General features: G+C 35.6%; 2 protein-coding genes across 4 annotated transcripts; one reads left to right on the top strand and one right to left on the bottom strand.

The window, feature by feature from the left end:
- The first annotated feature begins 226 nt into the window (after positions 1-226).
- LOC8261459 (vacuole membrane protein KMS1) lies at positions 227-5262 on the top strand. Its single transcript, XM_015717923.3, has 8 exons — positions 227-665; positions 1407-1618; positions 1888-1966; positions 2571-2870; positions 3754-3911; positions 4001-4117; positions 4349-4528; positions 4714-5262. The coding sequence occupies exons 1-8, from the start codon at positions 608-610 to the stop codon at positions 4888-4890; spliced, it is 1281 nt and encodes a 426-aa protein (XP_015573409.1). The 5' UTR covers positions 227-607; the 3' UTR covers positions 4891-5262.
- Positions 5263-12552: 7290 nt separating this feature from the next.
- LOC8280155 (protein TIME FOR COFFEE) lies at positions 12553-19764 on the bottom strand. Of its 3 annotated transcripts, none has more exons than XM_048379457.1 (12): positions 19306-19764; positions 18722-19225; positions 18427-18614; positions 17999-18338; positions 17366-17786; positions 17226-17286; positions 17015-17107; positions 16634-16907; positions 16428-16494; positions 16250-16319; positions 15776-16135; positions 12553-15676 (listed from the first exon to the last, which is right to left on the bottom strand). In XM_048379457.1, the coding sequence occupies exons 1-12, from the start codon at positions 19403-19405 to the stop codon at positions 13226-13228; spliced, it is 4929 nt and encodes a 1642-aa protein (XP_048235414.1). In that variant the 5' UTR covers positions 19406-19764; the 3' UTR covers positions 12553-13225. The 3 variants fall into 3 exon arrangements, with proteins under 3 accessions (XP_048235414.1, XP_015573332.2, XP_048235416.1); XM_015717846.3 differs by having other exon boundaries at positions 16250-16316; positions 19306-19762; XM_048379459.1 differs by lacking the exon at positions 19306-19764 and having other exon boundaries at positions 18714-18855.
- Positions 19765-24796: the final 5032 nt, after the last annotated feature.

A 24796-nucleotide genomic window follows, 5' to 3' on the forward strand; every position in this document is an offset into this window, starting at 1 on the left:
TTTTTTTAAAATAAATATTTATAGCTCAAGCTTCTATTTTTCACTAAATGAATTATTATTATTTTTATATTGAATATGAAGAGATGGTCATATCTAAATTTGTAGTTAAATATCTCATAAATAAAAAAAAATCTGAATTTATCGATGATTAGGTTAGGAATATTATCAAGTTTTTTGGTAATAAAAAGAAACTTTTTATGTCATTCTCTCCTCCAATTCTTAAGTTTGTGGTTGTTGTTGTTTTTTTTTTTTTTTAAATCCCACACGAACAAAGAAAGAAAATAAAAAAGAGAGAGAGATAAAAGCTCCACTGCGAGATCTCCACGCAAACTCTCTCTTCCCTTTCTTCTCTCAATTCCTTTCTTTTTATCAGTTTTGGATCTCCACTTTCTTTCTAAACCAGCAATTATTCATCATTGTCTGCTAAACAATTAGTTACCCATGTGCTGATTGTTTTTGTTTTTGTTTCTCTTTTCAATTGCCCAATTCAAAATCTACCCAAAAAAGCACACCCATTAGTAATTTTGTTTCAAAATTTCTAGATAAAGCAGAAAAGCGTAGAGCTTTTATTTTTTTAATTTTTTTAATTATAGTATGTGATGTGGTAATGGGGTCAGGCAAAGCAGCGACCTCTTCTTCTCAAAATTTGGATATGGATATATCAGGCAAGCTTTTCTCTTTCAGTTTTTCTTTTTGTTTCTTTATCTATACATATACATGTGGTTTTGTCTATCTTAATTTTGTGTATTTGGCATCCAAGTTCTTAGCTTTTTTCAGAAAATAACCGATTCTTGATTGTATGAAATATCGAATTCAGCTCCGTTTGTTTTATATAATCTGAATATGAAAAACTTGAATCGCTGTGTTCCCGCAGTTCAGATTATCCGATCTACGGTTTATTTTTGACAAATATCCAAATTTCTTTACCAGTTTGGGTTACAATTGACTTATTTCTAATTTTTGGTTGGGGAAGGCCTTTTTTTTCTTTTACTGTTTGTTGAATCGCTGTTGAACTTTATTCCGCTTGTATTTAAAGCACGGATTTTTAATGTTTAACATTAATGTTTAACATTAATGTTTGAACAATCAAATAATAAGAAGAAATGTGATGGTCAATGGTTATTTTTAGTTTGCTTGTGATACAAATTGGTTTATCTGTATTCCGTTCTCAAAGAGGTTGTTTTCCAGTTAAAATTAGTATCTTGATGATTTAGGCACTTATAATTGGCATCAGATAGTTTAGCTCTTATTTGAATGCCGATTACTATAGTTGTATATAGGTTGATTTATGCCGCTTACAAAGTATAGATATTTGGTGAAACAATTTTTTAGTATATAGGTTGGAAGGAATGCAAATTTTGATTGCTACCAAATTTTATTGGCTGAACTGCTGAAACAATTTGCAGGTCTTCATGAGAGGCAGCAACAGGAGCTAGAAAATTTGACACTGACAACTCAACCTCTTAAAACGTTGAAGTTTTTTATTTTGGCTATGATTCAGTATTTTAAGAAATCAGTGCTATACCTCTTGGCAAAAGGCGGTTGGCTAATGCTTTTAAGCATTATGGTGGCAGCAATTGGAATTCTGCTCGTGACTATTGATGGCCCTCATGAAAAGGTATTATAATTGCTGACAGTCTTAGCCTTTAATACGTTTTTGTGCAAGCACAGCATGTAATTTTGTGTAGGTGTTGGAGACGCTTTGTTTGTATTTTGCTATGGTAATTGTATTATAGATGATGCAAATATAAAATTGTTTAGATCTCGTCTCCACAATTGTGAATAAGATCTAGATAAGTTCTACGTTATCTTTTTCTTTCTTGTCGTTAAATCCCTTCTTAACATCTATCATATGCTGTGCTTACGTGTTGCTGCATGCTTCTGCAGCATATTGACGAACTTTCTCATTATTCCCGGTTTGGATTGTGGTGGATTGCCCTTGGTGTTGCATCTTCAATTGGTCTTGGTAAGCAGAATTTGTTTGGATTATCAAAGGCTCTATTATGGGATTTGGGAGAACTTATCTCAAGGATATTAATACCTCAAAGCTTGGAACGATTTTGTTTAACATTGTAGCCATACTGCTCGAGGACTTAAAAGTTCCCCTTTAATGCTCTATAGTCAAATGCCAAATAAGCTTACCTGCTGAATTTACGTCAATAAGTATATTATTAACTCAGCTACCGATTCTGAAATAATGGTACTGAGAGCTTACTTCAAAGAGCTGCTGAATTATGTAATAGTGGCTTCTGTTTTTTTTTTTCTTATCTATTTCTTCCCAGTGAAGTTTTCAGAATGAGCAAATAAGGATATGATAAATGTAGATCAAATCTTCATTTGAAGCATGGTGGTTAAAATGTTCACCTTATTTTTAAGGTGTCCCTGACCATGATTGAACTCATTTTATGCAAAATAAAGCTCTTAAATCATAAAATTAAACATTGTAATCAGACCTTACATTAATTGTATTACACATGTGAAACTCATGCTGCATTGCAAATCTAGGTTTAATTTTTCCTCGCACCTGAATCTCTTTGTCTCTCTCTTTGCGTATATCTTAAAATGTACAGGGTCTGGATTGCATACTTTTGTCCTTTATCTGGGTCCCCATATCGCCTTGTTCACTATAAAAGCAATGCAGTGTGGCCGAGTTGATCTAAAAAGTGCCATATACGATACCATACAGCTTAAAAGAGGGCCTTCATGGCTTGATAAAGATTGCCATGAATTTGGAGACCCAGTGTTCCCATTATCTCACGGGTTGAGGGTTCCACTTAGCAGCATATTGCCACAGGTCCAGATAGAAGCTGTCTTATGGGGAGTCGGGACTGCACTTGGAGAGCTTCCTCCTTATTTCATCTCAAGAGCAGGTCTGCTTTTAGCTGTCATGTTTGGGATTTTCTTTCTATATAACTGCCTCATTATATAATTTAAAGTTTGTCCAGAGGGATGTTAATGTTGGCTTCATAGGAATAGTAATGCTTATCTATTTTGGGAATATATCCTACATGATGTTGATATAATATTCTAAGAATGAGATTTTTAGAGACCATTTTGATTTTTGAAGCGCCATTGTTATTTTTATAATATTATAGAATCACAATGCCATAGTTTTTTTTTTCTGAACTCTGTTGTTCTGAAGGTGAATTTAGATCAGCCTTGGCATCCCTTTATCTTTATGTGGCAAGATACTTCAGTATGATTGCAGCATCTGAGAATAGCAGATAGATCTTTTAACGTGTCTGCTGTGATTCTATGTTGCATGTCTAACTGTCAACAAAGCAACTGAGGAATGGATTTTTATTTCAGAATTCATCTGCCGATGTTCTAATACTAAGGGGCTGTGGATCCAGTGCTATATGTACCCACATCCCCTATGTCCTTGAAGCTATGTAGAATAGGATATGCTAAACTAGTTTTTTTTGGAAGAAGTCTAGATTTAAGGTTGTTTTGACACTTGCCTCACCTATTGCTGCTTTTTGGTTGAAGTTGGTGGAAATGGTACTAATGAAACACAGGACAGATGCTTATCCAGTTTTGCTTATGTGTTTTCACACTAGTAAATGCTGGATACATAATACTGTTTATTTTTCTAAATGAGTTCATTGCTGTTCATAAGAGATGAAAACTGTTTCTTCTTTTCTTTTGTTTTGACTTTTCACCATGAATAAGTTTGGCAACTGAGAATCTATCTATTGAGAAAATTGACATGATTATCAGTTTTATATGTGATAATGTGCCCACTTTGTGCAGCAAGCGTATCAGGTAGTAAAGTGGATGCCATGGAAGAGTTAAATGCTTCCTCATCTGAAGATAGTGGATTCATAGCTACTCACCTCAATGCAATAAAACGATGGCTTCTGTCACATTCACAACATCTAAACTTCTTCACAATTTTAGTACTTGCTTCGGTTAGTTTGAAGCATTTATCACCTGTGATGAGTTCCTCTATGGTATTTGTTAACATGTGTTGCTGATCAACTATAATTTTTATTTTTAGGTGCCAAATCCCCTGTTCGATCTTGCCGGCATTATGTGTGGACAATTTGGGATTTCATTCTGGAAGTTTTTCTTTGCAACATTGATAGGAAAGGCAATTATCAAAACTCATATACAGGTTTGTCATGTTTTCTAGTACTTGTATCTTGGATGTTTGACAGTTTAGACTAGCCTTTGCTGCATGGACTATTCTATTGCCCTAAATTTTCGGTCGCAATGATTGGGGTAAAAAAGGGAATAAAAAGTGATTCTTTTTTTGCTTTCATAAAAGTTGGTGTTTAGTGCTTGGTTTTATTTTGAAATGCTAATGTGTGTCCACTTCTCTATGTTTTATTTTCTTTTTCTGCAGACAGTTTTCATTATATCTGTCTGCAATAATCAACTCCTTAACTGGATGGAGAATGAGTTGATCTGGGTGCTCAGCTTTGTCCCTGGTTTGGCTTCTGTGCTGCCCAACATCATAGCCAAACTGCATACGATTAAAGAAAAATATATGGCACCTGCACCGCCTGTGTCCTCAAGTAACAAGGTATTTGTGAACAACTATTAAAGATTCAGCATGTGGTTATGGGGATCAATTGTAGAAGGTTCAATTTTCAAGCAAACGTGCACATGTGTTGTAAATTTGAACTTCACTTGTGCATGAATCTAATTTGATTTCACATTACCGGTCTTTGTTCTAAGTAAAATGTTTTCAATGTTTCTTTCTCCCAGGTGAAAAAATGGGATTTCTCCTTTGCTGCATTGTGGAACACGATTGTGTGGCTCATGCTCTTGAACTTCTTTTTCAAGATTGTGAATGCCACCGCGCAGAGGTATCTCAAAAAACAGCAGGAGAAGCAGCTCGCTGAGTTGACAAATAATGTGTCATCTTCAACACATTCTGATTAATAATCTGACTCCGACCACCTTCATAAACAGGCAGAATCTGAGTTTCTTCTTTTCTTTTCCTCTCTTTCTTTCTTTCCTCTTGTTACAATTAGAGTAAGATGTTAAAAAGTGACAGCTCTTTCCTGAGTCATTATTAAGTCATCCATTTATAAAAAAGAAAGAAAAAGAAAAAAAAAAAAAAAAAGAACTCGTTGCATCAGGAAATAGCTGCTAGAAGCTCTGTATAGAGATAGGAACACGCTGTCCCGTGTCAAATTGGGGTAAAGCATTGATTTTTGGGTGGTATTCAAACCCACTGTTAACTGGAATGTTGAAATTGGGAATGGGAGGTACTAGTATTCTTTGGAAATTCAAGACAAATTTATTTGCTTATCATGGAGTATGTTTGTATCCTTATTACTTACTTTGATCCAACTTGATGCTCCGTATCTGTTTTTTTCTTTTTGGAGTAAAAAAAGAAAAACAAAAAACCTCCTTGAGATGCCTCGAAATGAACAAAATGTCATCTAGAACTCAAACTTAAAGAAATAAACTATATAATCATTTGGAACAAATGAGTTACATTCACTCGACTGCCAATAGACATCAGAAAACAAATTCAGGAGGAGGAAGAGGATTACCACTGCCAAGCATTTGGGCAGACACCACCGCTATCATTTCTAGCCGGCCAGCCAATCAGTAGTCTTGTTTGCTGGTCTGCTAATACAGCTGACTCTCTGTCGAGTTTACTACCTCAATTGCCTCCTAAAAAGGATCTCGAAATCTTCCCTTAATTGGGGCTAAAGATAAGATTGCTTCCCTTAATGCCAATGGCTTCACTAGCCACTGCAGAAAGAGCTTGTCCTCGGAGAGTATGAGTTTTCCACAACAGTTTCACACAACAAAAAAACAAAAGATGAAAGATGCTACTTCTTACTCGGATTCTGGAAGGATATAACAACTGTTTAAAAAGAAGAAAATTAAATCTGAAGTCCCATAACTTGATGGTATTTTAACATATAATGAACATCTTTCCATGAATTTCTTATTATTATTTCTTCACGGTCAAACTTCAGAATCCGAAATTATTCTCAAAAAAATTAATAACAATCTCATGACAATAATTATAATATTCATTATGAACTGATTAAGAATTTTATTAAATTCTTAGTAGTAAGAATAATATATGTATATATATATATAAAATATATATGAATACCAGTCCTGTGTCATTATTTGTATTGAAATGCGTAGCCATGTGGGATTGATTATCATATTATTTTATCATGAAGATAAGTTTAGATCTTCCATTTCTGTCGTGATTAAACTTAATTAATAAAATATAATCCCCGCTTCCAACTTAATTTCTTGAATTTTAAAATAAAATGACAAGTACCTAAGTTTGTTTGTTTGTGCTGCTTAAACTTAAAAATACCAACTAATAAAGGGTCTCTTTCACTTGGGAATTAAGAATAACATTTTTGGTATCGATTCCAATAAATAATTGAAGACAAAATAAAAATAGTAATAAATAAACAATAAAAGAAATTAACGATTGTATGTTCACAAGGCCAGGTGGGTAATTTTTTATATTAACAAATGAAAAAAGAAATCACAATTTTCCCACCATATCATTCATATATTTAAATACTACACTTGAAAAAAGGGTTTCTTTGATTCGCTTCAATAATACTGAATACGACACAAATTATTAAGAAAGGTAACCATTAAAAGAAAAGAAAACTATTAAAAAAAATTGATGAACAATAGTTGATGGTTGTCTAGTTGCTAACTCAATGATACATAAACGTGAAATATAATTATTTAATTTCTTTAGGCAGATCCAATTCTTTGTCTTTAAGACAGCAAAAAGAATACTTATTTATTTTGGACAATAGAATTTAACGAGATAACTCATATTGCCTCTATTTGATTATGTATAGAACACAATATTTTATTTTTATATTTAAAAAGAAAACATTATGAGATAATTAGCTTTCAATTACATTTTCTTAATCTATATATGTACCATCTAAATTTGATCAAAAATTTCTATGAACGATGATAAATATAAATTTAATGAGTTGACATTTTCAATTTAAGAATTTTCTACAATTAAATTTGATACATATTATTCAGTGATATATACCTCTTTATGCATTATACAGTCCATTTTTAAAGTAAAATTCTGAACTATGAAGTGTGAAGATATTATTATACAGATTAGATAAAAAAGATAACATATTTATATGTGGCCTGTATTTTTTCAATAAAAAATTTGACACCATTATGAACTTTGAATGGCATTAGCAATTAATATATAATAAGGCCTGAAGGGGCCACTGGGACACAAGTTGGCATTTATTAAAGAAATTTAAAAGTCAATTTTGACCTGCCAAATCAATTTCATTGAATCAAACCAACTTTAATGTTTATCTCGAAAATATTTCTAACAAGTAATTAATGCCATTAACATACTACTATTAAACACTATTATACCCAGAGCTTACAAAATCGCACACTCTGATGATAAGATACCAGGATTTCTATACTATTGAAAAACGCGAATTTAGCTGACGTTTTTGCTTGTCTTGTCGGATGATGTCTTTATATATTATCATGAGGTGAGACTGGAGATTTCTGTATCTGAACAGTGATTACAGGAAAACTGGAGGTGCATTCAGGGGCATTTAATCCTGAACAGTGATTATAGTCATCTCCGAATGAAGCATGTTAAATCAAACAAATCATATATATGAGACTAGAACAGCTGCGAACGAAGATGAAGTACTCCAGAGTTCCAACTGGTCAAGTGGTACTACTTTTTTTTTTTCAAGAAAGACAATTTCTTTGAATATTACCTGCTGCTGGAATTGCTGGAATTGCTGCATTTGCTGGGTTATTCTTGATTGCTTGGCACCTGGATGATATATGTATACTTCTAAGCAAGAGCCACGCAAATTGCAATGTATGAACTCTATCAAGATTCTGCGGCTGTGGAGCTGGAGAATCATATCCATTCTTACAAGGGTTTTGTTGCTTTATAGACACAACTCTCTGCCTGAAGCTAACCTCTCCTATCCATTTGCAAATATACTTCTTGGCTAAGTATAGTAGCTCTTATCTAGTTTTGCAGATTTTGGTGGTTTTGGATATCATTTCTTGGCGCAGGGTGTTGGCTCATTTAAAGGTTCTTACCTAGCCTTGCCTCCTTTGTTTTTATTCTACTTCTTTGAATGGATTGAAGTTAATATTTCAAAGAAAAGAAAAAACAAAGGTGATTATACGTAAGGACCCACCATATAAATTTTGAGGGAAGCAAAAATGGAGGAGACCCACAAATTTGTAGGGTTGGTGGGGCGGCGCCACATTGAATATGACCAAAGAAAAGAAAAAGAGAGGAAAAGGTATGTGTCATGAGTCATGACAAGCCTTTAGCTTTGGTTAATTATAAGTGGTTAATGGGTTAAGTGTCGTCAGATTTATGTCGACTGTGTTGTATGATTTTCTTTTTCCCATAAAACAAAAAGAAAAACAACAAACTTTTTGTCTTGTCTCCGACTACTCCCGCTGGACTCCCACCTGAAGCGGTGGGTTTTGGGTTATTCATTATCATCATTCATGTATTTTAATCTTAAGAAACCAAAAAGAATAGAGAGGATTTATGGGTAAAAGGGGCACAATGTGTTGTTACTTATTAGGGTTTATATGAATGAATAATAATGGTAGCTAGGTCAAAATATAAACATATGGACGAAGAGTGGTGCCGTGCCGCATCAATTTTATGTAGCGGCTTAGCCTTCCAACTTTTTGAGCAATACCTTTGTCGAAACTAGCTTCCCTGTTTTAAGGTTGAATTTAAGGACATGGCAAGTTGGCATATATACCCATATTTCACACTATTGTTTTCTTCTTCTTTTCTTTTTATTTTTTCAACCAAGAATCTTTTTGAATATAATCGAGCTCCAAGTAATAGACTGAGAATCAATTTAATTTTTTCTTGTATTAGTTATTTTCATAACAAATTATGGTAATAATAGAAGAGTGATATATTTTTATGGTATGAACTCATTGCAAATGGTGATGCATTTATGGAAACTGAAAGAGACTAAGCAAATATTTCTCAGATTAATTTATTCACATAATAATATAATATCCATATGGGGATTAACCTTTAGAATATTTGGCATAGATAGTCCTATTAGGTGCGAGTTGGGTTCCTATGGCGAAATCAATAATTGTTCCAAAAAGAATATATTTCATAACCCTTTTCCTTCCTCTTTTTTGACCAATTAACATAGAAAGTTCTAAATAAATTAAGGACTTACCATACTCAACTTATTGCCATATTTTTACTCAGTCTTGACAAGGTTTTGCTAGAGATTTCTTCTTTCCAGTTATTTTAATATGAAAACATGGTCCCAGCAATTCATGATGTATAGATTGCAGACAGAAAATTCATAATTATTGTTAATCTCTTTTGGATCAACAAAATGTAGCTTAAGTTTGAGAAAGATGCCAAATTATTCTATGTAATTCTAAGTTGAATAGTCCTTTCAGTGAAAAATGAGATAATAAGGTTAGTTTACTTGATAAAATAATTTGGTTAAAATTCTTTATTTCTCCACTGACCAAAATTTGATTCTGGAATTACTGTGAATGATTCTCTTTTTCTTATAAAGTGTGTAGTTTATTTTCAATTGCATTTAAACATTTATTTAATACCCATCAAAAGAAAGATCTTTCCCACCATATATAAATATAAATATAAAATAAAGTGTTAATCTGTAATACCATTGGACTATTAGAAGTAAAACATGCAAGGAACAGTAAGAACACAATAAGACAAAGTCCAATTGCTGTCTTTGATTTAGATTTGTTGTTAGAAAGTTCTTTTAGTTTTTCTTTTAAGCAAAAAAAAGAGGGAAAAATAAAAGAAAGATCAAAATATAAGCTGGCATGTTAAAACCTACATATAATATCACAGGCAAGAAAAAGAAAAACAAAAAATTGGCACATTCTTGTCCATATTTAAATATGGGGCCTTTCCCTTTCATGAAATCGTACCATCAAGTCATATAAGGGGACTTTTACTCTTTTATTTGCTTATCCAATTGGATCATTTGATGAAACTTTGCCCCACTGTCCACCAGAAGGAAATGCCTCTACAGTATACAAATACCGAGTGGTGGACTCTCACAAAAGGTTCCAATGGTAATTGAAGCCCCTTCCATTATATGTCAAACTTACTTTTTATTATTTGCCTCTAGGTGTTGCCCACATTCTTTAATGATCTTTCCTCATTTCGTGTACAATCTTGGCTTTTTTCTTTTCTTTTAATTTTACATAATTCTTCAAATCAAAAATAATAATTAGTAATTGGGCGGTCCAGTGCTGAGTGACCCACTTGAAATGCAATTGCTCAAATTCTAACTAGTTCCATTAAAATCTTTTTATTTTTTAATAGAATGGTAATTAACTTTACCATCCATTGCTTCCCACAATCTTCTCTTAGAAGTTTCCTAGCTTTTACATTTAAAAAAGGAAAAATTTTGCATAAGCTATATAATATCATCAAAAATTCTGACGTCCCATGTAATAGTCATTATTTATTCGACACTTATTAACGGTGTTATATAATTTAGTTATTATTTACTAATGGTAATATTCATAAAGTATTAAAATAATAAAAATAAAATTATATATAATATAAGTGAAAATACATCAAACTACAAAAAAAATTAACAGAAGTTTTTCTCTTAAAAAGATTTGGTTGTTCCCCAGTGTTGCACAATATATATCTGTATTGGTTTTTGATATATAAGTTAATTTAGGACTTTTTAGTTTAGTGAATTCTGAAGAAAGGCATGTAATTAATAAGCATGTTTATTGGTGTTTTAACCTCAGGCTTACTATATGTTTTACATGTTCAACTCCCAAATAATCATTGTTATATATCTTTTTCAATAATTGGCCCAGGCTCTAGTCATTGACTTTGTGAACACATCGCTGTATAATAAATTTCAGAAATAAAAATTATGGTGTAATTTATAAAGTGAAATTAGTGTTTCACTGTAAAGAATTTCTGTAAAAGATCTAAAAATGGGGTGGGGTCAGGAGGTTGGGATAAAGCTAATCTTTGGGTGGGATAGCGTAATCTTGCAATGTTTTGAAACCCCAATTCTTTTATTTGATTGTCTGTATAATGATATAATAGTAAAATGGCATGGGCTGCTCTTTCCATTAATTGATTCTCTTTGCGGGACCCTTTCAATTGAAGAATCCAAATAATATTTTATTATAAATAAAATATTCAGAGAGTGTTTGGTAAAGATAACTCTCTTTCTTAAATTATCAAAAGGGAAGAAATAAGTGAAGTGGGGTATCTAGTCACACACCTCCTAACCGGATTCTTTAATACTTCTAAAAATTTCTTTTTAGGATTATACCTACTGTCACAATTTGAAGACTACCTTGCTGATTAAGAGTTGATGTGGTGGATATTCTCATTTATCAAACTTCAATAAATTAATAATATTCACTATTTACTAATTTGTTTATTGAATCAGTAAAAAATTAAATAAATCTATATATGTGTCTCAAATTAGTCAATAAATTAATTCTCAATTACTATACGTCCGTCTTATAATTTAATAGTCAAGTTTTCTATGAGGGTGTCCTTTCCTATCTAGTGGGCCAATTTTAAATCCTAATTTTGTAGTCCGACCCCACTGATTCTTATATATCTATTAGATAAATATATGAGAACACTAATTAATAAGAAAGGGAAATAGCCCTGCTCTTTTATTGTTTTAGGTTGCAAGCTCTAAGGGAATTGAATTAGAAAAAAGAAAAAAAGGAAAGGAGGAGGAGGAGGAGGAACACGTGTACAGATAAGAATAGCTTTACAGAGTCGCAACACAACCTACAGGCAAGGGAAGATGTCAGATTGCCAGTACACACACATGATGCCCCACATTAGAACCCTAGGACCCAAAGCTCTAACCATTTGAAAGAGAAACTCTATGGGACCAGTCCGGTTTTTCTCTACTCTGGTGGGGGACCACTAGGCCAATTTGGCAAAATTCAGCTTTTAATAATAAATATTATAAATAACTGAAGGAAAAATCATATCTAATGGAAGATAGATACTATTGAAAATCTGATATTATAAGTGAAGATTGAAAGAATTAAAAAGTAACCCAAAAAGATAAAGTTATCGCGTCCACAAAAATGGACATTAGCCAAGCCACGGACTGACCCTTTCCACCAACCCACTTTTGACAAAGGAAGAGGCAATTGCCATTGGCAGCAGCACTAGCTGAGTAGCAAATTCTCGACTGTGTATGCATATGTAAATATGAATAGTTCACCCAAACAAAACAACACTATATACATATATATACATATACAAGACCCCACTGACAATAATCCTTTAAATACTTAAAAGAGTCTTGAAATAAACATTAGGTCTTTATGCATCCACATCAACCTCCCTTCTGAAAATCAAAATGATATCATTTCCTTGTCACCAAATGGGACAAACAACTCTTCTAAAATTACAGCACAATTACGCTTTTACCTGGAGTATTAGATTGACCCAGAAAAAGAAAAGCACGATAGAAAACAAAAAGAACTTTGGAATATGGCATCATGAAGAGAAAAAGGAGGGGAAGGACTAAATAAAAAAATTAGAGAGGGTTCACTGTTATATATGCCATACATATACATACACTCCCTCCATTGCATATATATATGTTCAGAGATAACTGTCTACAGCTCTTTCTTGGAAAATAAAATTAGACCCCCCAAAAAAGAAAGAAAAAAAAAAACTAATTCAAGTGAAAAAGAAATCCATTGGTATCCCAAAAGAAGGAAAAGGCAAGTCCTTTTTCTTTCCTCTTTTTTTTTTTCCGTGTCCTCTCCCTTTTCCCTCGTCATTCTCCACCGTCTTCTTCCTTCTTCAACCCTCTAAAAAAAACAACTTTGATCAGACTTTTCCCTTACTTCATTGCATCGTCTTGCCATCCATCACATCCATCCAAATAAATTAAGAGACTTGAAGGTCAACCTTGTCAGGTAAGGAACACAAATATACAGTAGAGCAATGGAACATTGCAAGCAAGCAAAACCCCGTTACACATCCTTCCCACTGGCTCAACTTCTTTTCCAAAAACGTGGGTTGTAATCCAAATGGCGTGCATCTTTCAACATTCATTGCTTCTCTCATTTCTTCCCAGGACTGCCAAAGGGCATAAAATTTCCCCATTCACCCAAACCTCGGATCAGCTTGGGTTGTTATCTTTTCATCGCTTACAATCTTGGGGGTTGCCATGTGATGTAGTTGAGACGTACTCTAATCTGCAGCAGGTTGTTTCTGCTCTGCTGGCTTCACCTGAACAGCAGTGGGAACAGCATGAACATATGGGAAGCCAGTAGGTACAAGATGTGTAGTCTTGCCAGAAGACTGGGTAGCAGCAAACTGAGCATGAATAAGTCCCTGCGAAGGTATGCCGCCACCTTTCATACTGTTCGCAGCTGCTGCAGCAGCAGCAACTGCCTTTGCAGGATCAGTAGTGGTGGCATTGGGAAGTGACACAGAAGGGCATAACAACATCCCGGCCGTGGAGGTCACCGATGCAACTTGTGGTTGCTGCTGCTGTTCACTACGATGTCTTTGGAGATAAAACCCGCTTGCTGGTGTTGCATGTGTTGAACCTGCAGAGTGCTGAACTTGGGCTTGCATATAACTACTGTTGTACATCATCTGTGCTTGCTGCAGTGCATGCTTTGGTAGCTGCGGCTGCTGTTGCATCTGAGACTTGGTAACCGAGCTAGACGAAGAGGTAGAGTTATGGGGATGGCCAAGAATGGAAGGAATATTTCTCCCGCCAACTGGAGATGATTTCTGTGCAGACATTGAAGGGGAATTCTTGGCTTGCTGAGATGATAGCGTGGATGATTGCCCACCTTTGTTACTAGTGGAATTGGATGTCGTCCTTGGGCTCCCACCAGCACTCTTAGACATTGAAGTTGTTGGAGAACCAACTACCACTGGAGGAGATGTTGATTGGTTACTGCTAGGAGTTGGCTGCCCTTGCGTTGTGGCTGATGGTTTTGGGTTGGCTGCAAAAGATATCTGTGTATGGCCTTGTTGTGTACGTCCTTGCTGTTGGGATAGGTTTTTAAGGGATGTTGAAGTGGAGGAAAGAGACGAGGAAGGAGCTTGGGAAGTATTGGTCCTAACAGAATTCTTCCACTGTGGAGACTGAGCCGGACTACTGCTGCTTTGCACAAGATTTGAAGGAAATCCTGAGAGTGCATTAGGGAACTTGGCAGCCATTGATGAAGATGAAGGAATGTGTTCTGGATACACACTTCCATTACTCGTAGCCGGTGTTTTGCTTCGAGCAGAAGCAGCGGCTGCAGCTGCATACTGATGTTGTTTTTGAAGTTGAATCATCTGCTGTTGATGCTGCTGCTGCTGATTCCGCTGCACTTGCTGCTGCACGCTAGAAGCATTTACAGTGCTGATAGAGGCTGACATCACTGAACCACTGGCCCGACCAGGAGTGGACACTAGATTCAGAGGTCGTACAGAGCTGTCAATCACAGTGTTACTCGGCATCGTCAAAACAGAAGTCTCCGTTAAATCTGGCCGAGAAAAAGCAATTGACTGCCCAGCCGTTGCATGTACCTTGACTCCCGACATGGTCTTCCTATCATCTTCTGCATGCAGACCATCATTTCCTCCAGTTTTCCCTTCTTCTGAAACCCGGTGATTCTTCTTCTGCTGAGCTGCTTGGGCAACTGCAGCGGCCATGAAGTGATACCCCTGCCTTGCAGCTTCAGGAAGACTTTGGAGAATAGCATGATTCTGGGCAATTGATGAAATATCGAGGCCAGGAGCAGCTGTGGCTCCATTAATGGGGGCAAATGACATGGCAAAAGCCTGAGAAGGTTCAACCCCAACCTTTGATCCCTGTGATTGTGATTGCTGCTGTTTCTTTTCACCAGGATTGCCACTTGCAGTAGCTGCACCACCCATTGTTGGTGGAGTCATCAAAGCAAAGTTTTGTGGATGTATGGGCATTGCAAAATTCTGACCATAAATACTCATGTTCGCTCGAGAGATGCGACTATCAGCAGTAGAAGGGCTATCTTCACCTAATTCACTCTCAATCTGGCGAGCTTGATGAGGTACATTCTGGTTCTGCATTTGCTGCCTCGGCTGAAGCTGCAGTGTCTGCGATGGCTGGTTTTTTGAAGTAGGAAAGCCTTGCAGATTTCCACCACCACCATTTATGCCACTGCCATGTGACCTTTGTTGCTGATTCTGCAAATGTTTCTGGGATGAAGAGGAACCACTAGAAATACTTGGGTTCTGGTGACTCTGTTGGCCTTGTTGAGAGAGGGGGGTTGGCGGCTGCTGTTGTTGAAGCTGTTGAGGATGGATCATTTGCGAAGAATAAAAAGAACCATTGAAGAATGGCATTGCCTGAGGAGGGGCCCCTCTATAAGTTGGTGTTGCTCCTACATGTGCAGGAATTGGAATTGGGTATGCACTGTTCTGCAGAATTGCTAAGTACTGGGTCTCACTGCCTGGCATATTTGGGTAGTTGAAGCTCATTGCTGTAGCACCAGCTACTGCTGTTGTTGAAGCACTCAGTGAGGCAGAATTAGAGGTGTTTGATGAAGCTGCACTACCTGGAACAGGAGGGGACTTTACATTACCAGGTCGGACAGAAGCAGCAGCAGCAGCAGCAGCCTGTTGTTGATTCAAAGGGAAGATGAATGCAGGACCATGCTGCAATCAACAAAAAGGGAAAAGCAAGAATTTTCAGAATGCCAACCCTCTAATTGTTCCCTGTAAAAGATACTGCAATTTGCACAAATAAAAACATACCAAAATATTACTAGGTGCTCCAGGAGGTAGAGGCTGCTGAAGCAAAATCTGCTTTCTTTGTGCAGCATCTACAATGTTGGCAGCTTGAGAGCTCTTTTCCTTCACGCTGTGGCCAGAAAATATGGCTAAACCCGGACCCTTGTCTTGCGCAGAGTTCACAGCCCTACCAGCATGCAGATCTGTGGAAGGCACCACATTCACATTGCAGGGCTTCGCCCCGAATTGTAAAGCAGAACCAGCTGCAGCTGGCCAGAAGGGATTCATCCTTGTAAATTGCTGGTGATAATGAATGTTCCGTGCAATGTAGCAATGGGTTGCACACCTCTTTGGCCTTGGTTGGCTAAAAAGTAGATGTGGAGGCTAGGAGAATTTTGGAACAAAAAAAAATATCAGAATTGAGGACAGACCAAAAACTTGGGAAGAACTATCAATGGAAACCTAATTTCAAGAAGAAAAAAAAAAAAGGCGATATACCTGTATAGCTGCAGAAGGTACAGTGCTTGCATCCATTGATACAACTCCTTGAAGAGGTGCCATATATCTGCTGATTACAAAAGTGTCATTTCCACCCCAAGAAAAGAAGAGAATCTAAAGCAGTGCTGTACGACCAGATAAAGGAAAAAGAACGCAAACAAAACAATGCGGACCATACCCCATGTGAGGAAGCCCACCAGGCCAGCTAGCCATAGACATGGGCATAGGCAGAGAATTTGATTGAGCTGAAAATGAGAGGGACCAGAAAACAAAACAAAAAAAAAAAGAGAAAATATTGAATCATCAGTACAGTTGGAAAAAGTTCTTCAGAACAATATGTTTCCACAAGACAACAAAACCCACACTCAAAAGAAAAAACATTACCAGGTTTTTCAGCACTTGGTTGCTGCTGGAGTTGCTTGTTGACATGCTGATGCACCTTGTTACCACTTCCAGTAACAGCGCCACTATCTCTATCAGATTTCTCTAGATCAAGTTGCAGATCAATGTTCCTTTCTTTATTATGGTTAGCAACTGGCTTCTGGGATTCAATTTCTTCAGATGTGCCTTTTGCCTTTTTCTCTTCCGGCTCTGCTACATTCACATCTTTTGCAATTTTCACAGCCTTATCATCATCTTTGACCGTCGGCTTCCTTTCCTGCACATGAAGCAAGTAAATTAACACTATTAATTTCCACATCACTGCAAAGCACCAAACAGGACTTTATTGACAAATTAGGGAAAGAATAGGTGGGGCCCATTCACCATTTCCACATCTGTGACTACCGGTTTAGGATCTGGAGTCACAAAATCAATCTCACTGTCCCTTTCTGGAGATGATCTTGATGGAGGTGGAGCCTGTTATTCCAGAAGAAAAACAGTAGGAAAAAAAAAACCTTAGAACTCCGATTCCATATCAAAATTCTAAATAAACAAGAAAAACAGATCGATGCTGCGAATTGATGAAGAACCTCACCATCAGATCTATCTGGAAGTTGTCTTCTCGCTGGGTTTCAATCTCAGAAACAGTTGAATTTCTGAATTTAAGAAGAAAAATGTTAAAAGTCCCATCTTTCGAAATAATCAAAGGAAAAAAAATTCATTTTGGATGCTCACGCTTTAGCAATTGTCCCTTTCTCACGATCATCATCCAATCTAAGATTGGCAATAGCAGGTGGAGATTCCTTCTTTGGAGACCGAGGCTCTTCTTTGCTCAAAACCAAATCTCTTATACTCTCTGATTCTTGCATCAAAGTCTTTGAATCTGATAACATATTATTCTCAGACTTTACCAGCCCCGGCTGTTGCTCAGTCGACACCGAAACAGAAGCTGGATTGGCCATGACATCGTGTTGAACCACGCCATTTTCAACTGCGGATCCTGAAGTCTTCTCCAAATTGGGAGAACAAGTTTCGACTTTTGCAGGCTGATCGGTATCGCCTTTGATTGTAGATGAGATGGGATTGTTTCTTACTGGATAAACCGATGGATTCTCTTCCTCATACTTGACAGGTCTCGGTCTTTTCCTCTTTGGAGCTGCAGATTTACATTAAAAAAGAAAGAAGAACATTAGTGAAGTCCCTGTTAAATTGCAATCCCTTTGTAGTTGCAGCATGAAACATGAAAAATGAAAAGAAAATAAGGAATCTTGCTTGGATTCCAAACTTTTCCTCATTTTTCTTCAGTTCCTTGGCAACCAATCAAGGGAAAAAAATTTCACCGAGCTTTTAATAGCACAAGTAACCTACCGATTGCAGACATGGGTGTGGCGGATGAGCTAGAATTAGTAGGAGGAGGAATTGAAGAAGTCTGAGGTATAGTAGCGGGTGCGTTAGAGATCGGTGATGAAACTCTGGATTTAGCATCACCAGTGGCTTTATTATTATTACTATTACTGTTGCTCAAATCTCTCGAATCAAACTTCATTAAATCATTATTAGCTTCTTGCTTCGAAGGTCCTTGAGGCTGTCTCATCAATCCATATAAAACCTCAGCAATCTCGATCTCAATCTCCTCTTGGTTAGAAGTAGAAGTAGTAGTAAACTTAGGAGATGATTTAGGCGGTCTCTGCTTCGGTCCGTTAGGCTTCTACAACAACATAAAAGAACACTTGATCAAAACCAATCAAAACAACACCATCAAAATCAAAATCCGGGGACTTGATTGACTGACTGACCATCTTCTTCTTCACTGAAGCATTACAAGAAGAAGGGGGTGAAACCGGAGCAGGAGAAGCAGATGCTGAAGCTAACATCGCTGGTCCACTTGATCTCACCGGTGACGTTGATGCTTGTCGGTGAATTTGCTCACCACCACCGCCAACTCCACAACTCGATGCCCATTCGTGTGACCTCTTTGTAGATGCTGCAAAAACAAACAAGCACATCAATAAATCTACTAATCTCCAAGATAGAAATGGAAAACATAAAATTTAAAAAATTAACAAATCTGTTTCCATTCCACCTCTCTACCTGACCGAGCTTTTCTAGGAACCGACACACCAATCATTTCATCAGGTGCTTTCCATGGTGTTGTTGTTGCTGTCGTAGTTGTTACCGGCTGCTGCGACGGTCTAAAAACTTTAGCCGGCGGAGGGAAGCTTTTACGATGGTGATGATGATTAGATAGAGATAAAGAAGAAGAAGAAGATAGAGAGGAAGGATTCGGCGGTAGTGTTCTCATAGCACTACTTACGCCTACACCTACGCCTCCATCGTCGTCGTCATCGTCTTCTTCATCATCATTTACACTCTCTTCCGAACTATCATCATTTCCTCCATCTTCTCTATTACTTCCGTGTATCAATCTGTCTCCTCTCCTTCTCTTCCCTCTACTGCTCATCATCCGATCTCTGTCTCTTTCACGCTCTCGGTCACGGTCACGGTCTCGTTCTCGATCCCGATCTCGATCTTTTTTGCCTGTCCCTCGATCTCTTAACCTTGCCGTTTCTTGTAACTCTACTGGTCCATCATCCTCTGAAAACAGACAGAACACTGATTAAAAACGGAGTCGTTTATCTCAAAACAAATAAGGTTTAGATCTGGTTAAAAAGTACCTGGAGAGTCTCTTAGGCTGCCACTTCTGTGTCTTCTTCTTGGCGCTAAGCCATTTGCAGCGGCCATACTGACTCTTCTAGCTTCTCTGTTTCTCTCCATCTATATTACTATTATTATTTTGTATAAACAAATCAGGAAGGGGATTATGATTCTTATATCTCATCACCGGAAGCCAAGCATTATTTGCCGGAAAAAGTTGTTGTTGCTGTTGAGGTCACCGGAATTTTGCAGAGTAACCTCTTAAAAACTGAATCTACTTCAATACAATTAAAAAGATCTTTCTTTTAACAACACAGCAACGAAAGCAGTGTTTGAAAGATCTTTAGCTTCCGCTTATCTTCTCTCTACTCCTCTCCTTTGTGTTTTCCTTCTCTTTCTCTTTCTCTTTCTCTTCTATCATCCTTTTAGCTATTTCACTCTCAGCCAAACCCACTCTGTCTACCATTGAACGGCTGTGATTGTTTTCTGCGTTACATGGATTAATAGCAAGCGTTGGATGAACGACACAATCGAACGGATATTATTGGGGGTTTAACCAACATGGCAAAATCTGAACCGTTGAATAATCTAATCCTTTTTACTCTTTTTAACTTTTTCTGCATAATACCCGCCACGTGTCACAGCCTTTTCCTTTCTCTTCAAGCTTCCATGCTTACTGCTCTCTGTCTCTCTCTCTCTCTACCTATTTGGTATTGTTTTTTATTCCAAAGCCAGAATAAAATACTGATTACTTGTTAATTAAATTAATGATAAAAAAGAAACAAGAGAGAGAAAAGAAAAAAGAAACTGTTTGCCCACGAATCACGATCAAATTGAAAACTAAAATATTAAAATAATAGTAAAGTCTTGAATTTCCCAAAGAGATGTCGTGACTGGCTATAGCCGGTAACAGAGACCTTGGTAAAAGCAACATGACGATCACAAGGAATCTAGGTGACCGCAGAAAATATCGTTCCAACCGGTCAAATCCATTATTTCGGTTCCACGTTTCCTTAGTAATATTATTTTTATTTTAATATTTAATTAGTTTTGTATCTCCTGATTTAATTATTAAGGATGAGAGTAACTTACAGTATGTTTCCAAAAACAGACCCAGTGGCCCCCACCTGAGAAAAGCAACCAAATTTGGGGACTTTTGACGGATGCGATCTACCACAATGAGTAAAGCTCAATCATCTTGGCCGTTCGATTACCAATCTGACGTGGCTTATCTCATCATAATAAACAATCCCAAACACCAGATTCCAACAAGCAAACAAATCCTACCTGGCGCCTAACCAATAGGTTCGGACTTGCTTGTTGATTAGCGTAGTCAGATCTAGACCGTCGATCAAATTCCATCAACGGATCATATAAGTGCAGAGTCGCAGTCACGGAACTTCCGAGAAATGTGGACCCCGCACATATAACTTAGCTGCCTTCCCCTCTCTCCATTTAGAAATTATTTCCTCGCGTTGGCCTTATTGTCACGTTCGCGAGATGGTAGCAGCGCACAGGTGACGTGTGCTGGGTCCCACTTTTCATGTAAAAAGAGCGGACCCCACCCCATCCTATAAAACCTACTCCCTAACTCGACGATCAATTTTCACTGCGCGGTTAAAAAGAACGTAATCACAAAGTATATCAAATAAATAAAAAATAAAAGAAGAAATTCCCGCTTTGAATCCACGCGCTGATCGCGGAGTTCACATGTAAGTGCACTGAATTAAAATAAAAAAAGAAAAAGAAAACAGCAGCATTCCAGCGTGGCAACATCTTTATGCTACGTGTCGAGTAAATGTATCTGCCACGTAAACAGTTTCTTCTTTACTTATTCGTCGCCTGCCTTGGATCTTGCTAATCGCTCTCTTCTCCTACTACCTTTCCGCGCTCACGAGCCAGTTAAATATCTTTTCTTGAAGGGAGAAATTGATAGGATTACAGGTGGGTTATATATCAACAGATGATATGGCAAGAATATCTTGATAGATGGTAGTAGGAACTTTCAAACACCAAGTCCTGTCATTTTATCAAAAAGCATTAAAGAAAGAAGGAAAAAAAGAATAAAATAATATTTTCTGAAGAAACCCCTTGTGGCCACGTCAGACAAGGGCCCACGTAAAAAATGGGTTGACCCACCATAGTTGATCTCTCTTTCTCTATCCCCGTTCCTTTTGTCGCCTTTTCATTTATTTATTTGTTTAATTTATCTATCCATCAAATGGTTGAAGTGGCATTTCATTCCCTCGCTATCGTGAAATCCTGAAAAATTGCCACGTTTACAATGGAGTTGCCGTCGTCGTGGCTATCTCCGCCGCTGTTTGCATATACATAACCCTAGACGTCAATGTAGGCTCCATTTATCTCCATTTTTGGCTACAAGAAGAAGATTTTGACTCGTCGGCTCACTTATTATTATTTTATTAAAAGGCATTTTAATTCTTTTTGTAATTGAATAATGTCAAACAGTATATTAATCCATCTTATTGCACACTATTAATCTCATATATTATAATAATTATATCAAACTCCCATATCTTTTATTGTTAGGCCTCGCCCCCTTGGCCTGTCTTATTATATTCTTTTTAGAATAAAAATTATTTATTTAACTTCCATATACTCTGAGCAGATAGTCACATTGTTGTTTTTTTTTTCTTTCCATTTGCTTTTGTTTACGTAAAATAGAGTGATGAATGTATAAGAGAACTTGACTAAATACAAGAAAAATTTGTCAACAATAATTAATAAATGTAAAAGGAAAAAAAATGAAGGCTGGTATGTAGTCTTTGGTTATTAAACTTTGCTAGTATTTAATTATTTTCTTGCTAAACCTGTAACTTACTATTTAATTAATGAATGAATAAAAAATAAGAATTATGTTTTCAATTATGTTGGGGAACAATTAAGAATACATAAACTAGAGTAGAATATCCACATTGATAATACCTAAAGGGGGGTGGGGGGGGGTTACATAATGGAAATAAATAAATACATTATATAAATAAAATAAATTAGTCGCTAAGTATTTACATGCTGGCATGCATGTAATGTGGACCCACTTTTTAAAGACATTTTCCTTATACTAATCTTAAATTATTTTATAATGTTTGTTTGTTTGTTTGTCCACACATTTCATAGAGTCCAAGGGGAGGGGCTTGAACATTTGAGAATTCCCTTTCGTATTTAATTTTAATTTCTTTTTCACTTTTAATTTTTTGACGGTGCGAAAAAAAAAATTACAAAAAGAAAAAGAAATGGAAAAGTCCACAAAGTGGGACAAAGCGTGTGGTATGATACAGTGACTTTCGCACCACTTTGATGTGTTTTTTCGGTTATAATAATCAAAGTTCGCTGTGATCTTATCTAATCCCTTCAAATGAAACCTAACATTTCTTTCCCATTCGCTAGCCCACATGGAATCATAATTTTTATTATATGTCAATAATTCTATAAAATTAGTAATTTAATAGTAAATAAATTTTTATTTTTTTATGAAATTATACAAAGAAGTATATTTTATACGACCTATTAAAATAAGCTATTCTATTATATAATTCAGGTAAATTAAAAATTTTGGTGACCACATGTTCTTTATTTTCTTAAGTCCCTTGCGGGTTTTTGGATTTCTTTGACCTAACCTTGCCATTAATAATCTATTTTATTTATTCAAAAACATATTTTTTTGATAGTGGTAAAAGACAAGCTTGCTTCTGCCCATTTATATATGCAATGCAAGCACCTTATTCATATTTGTTATTTTAATCACAAGATCCAAGCTTATGCCCATGAACAAAACAAAAGGGTCATTTTAAATTTAATTTGCATTAATAAATCAATGATGGACACGCTTGATGTGCCACGTGGACATGGCCCCGGGTGCAACACTAGGAAGGAAAGTGTATTATTATTATGATAATTAGGTTTTGTTATCTTGTCTAATGATGTATTATGCATGTATTTGTTTTATCTTCTAATCCATTGATAGTGGCGATGTTGCATTTAGATTGGCTAATCTTCATTTTCATTATTATTTTGCTAAAATATTTACCCTTTGATGAATAAATAATGAATAATAAGGAAGAGGGGAGGTTAAGGAATACCCGGATAAGTAGCATAAATTAGGATTGACATAGGTCTTAATTTGCTTGAGGTTTTGTCAACTTGAATAAACAACGCAAGGGCCCCAAAATTAATGGTAATTGCAATTTTGTAATTACTTAGATCTTAATTCATCTACCCCTAAACTATTATTTCCTTGTGTCCTTTGTTTCTCTAACCAAATTCAATGAATCTTGACAAATGAAATTTATATAAATATATCCATCTAAAGAAACATATTTAAATATTTGATTAAAAAATCATATTTAAGAATATATTTTATTCATGTGAGTTATTTTCTATCTATATATTTTCATACCCTTCCAAATAAAAAAGATGTATTTATCATTTTTACCTTTGAAGTTACATTAATTTCAATATTTTTTTTTCTATTGTTCTAAGTATCTACAAGGGAAACTATAAAATTCTCATTAAAGTAAAACATATCTCTTACATTATTATAATTATAATTTAAGTTTTAAATAATAAGTTAATAGCGAGCACTTTGTTTTCTTAATGAAATTTACTTAGACTTTGTATAAGGTGTAATATTAATATAATAAAGTATATTACATTTTTATAAGGTGTAATATTAATTTTTTTTCTTTTCAAATTAAAGCTTAGTAATTGACATAGTCATACAACTATAATGCCATTAATTGGAAGTGATGAAGCAAAGCAAATTGAAGCTTACATCATTAAAAGTTTGATCAATGTGTCAAAATACATTTAACATTTTGTTAGTAGACATACCCTTCCTTATTCTCAAAGGACAGAACAGACGTTTTATACTCTTGCCCCTCCTTAACTATTTCTACATAGCAAGCGATCATGGGATGTTATGACATTAATTATTATTCAGATTTGAGTCACTTTATAATATTTATAATTTAATACAAATAATTTAAAATTAGTCAAATTCAATTTTCTAAATCAAACCAAAAGGATATAATAAATATTTAAAATCACATCTAAATCTACTTTGGTTTGCATTTTTGAACAAATCTAACACTATATGTTATTATTCATAAATAACAATTTAAGTGTTTATTAATATTTATTTAAAGAAATGATTATTAGTATTTCCAAAAAGAACCTCGTTAAAAAAAAAACAATACGTCTGTGTAATTTTGTTTACTAAATTAAAATTAGACATCTTTATCGAAAATAATGAATGATACTTTAGAATTTTAGTGTGTTATAAAATTAAGAGAAAGGTTTAAAAAGAGAAAATTAGAGTCATTGAATAGCCCGCCGAGACAAATTATGATTAGCATCTTGACACATTCTTTTAGCAATAACACGTGACATTCAAATTTGGCTCTTCTATATAACAAGTGAACCGATCAAGTAAAATACATGACAGATTTAAGTTTCTGAGTAACAGCAGAAGTTAACTTGAAAGCTGTAATT

The sequence above is a fragment of the Ricinus communis genome, chromosome 9, assembly GCF_019578655.1.
Source record: "Ricinus communis isolate WT05 ecotype wild-type chromosome 9, ASM1957865v1, whole genome shotgun sequence".
NCBI classification, from domain to species: Eukaryota; Viridiplantae; Streptophyta; class Magnoliopsida; order Malpighiales; family Euphorbiaceae; genus Ricinus; species Ricinus communis.

What these genes read in the sequence shown, in the direction of transcription:
- LOC8261459 (XM_015717923.3), top strand. Translation starts at nt 608, where the DNA reads ATGGGGTCAGGCAAAGCAGCGACCTCTTCTTCTCAAAATTTGGATATG. An exon ending in TTTGGATATGGATATATCAG is followed by an intron (nt 666 to 1,406) that starts GCAAGCTTTTCT and finishes AACAATTTGCAG; the next exon opens with GTCTTCATGAGAGGCAGCAA. An exon ending in TTGATGGCCCTCATGAAAAG is followed by an intron (nt 1,619 to 1,887) that starts GTATTATAATTG and finishes ATGCTTCTGCAG; the next exon opens with CATATTGACGAACTTTCTCA.
- LOC8280155 (XM_048379457.1), bottom strand. Translation starts at nt 19,405, where the DNA reads ATGGAGAGAAACAGAGAAGCTAGAAGAGTCAGTATGGCCGCTGCAAAT. An exon ending in TAGTCACAGATGTGGAAATG is followed by an intron (nt 16,908 to 17,014) that starts GTGAATGGGCCC and finishes CTTCATGTGCAG; the next exon opens with GAAAGGAAGCCGACGGTCAA. An exon ending in GGTGGGCTTCCTCACATGGG is followed by an intron (nt 16,320 to 16,427) that starts GTATGGTCCGCA and finishes TTTTGTAATCAG; the next exon opens with CAGATATATGGCACCTCTTC.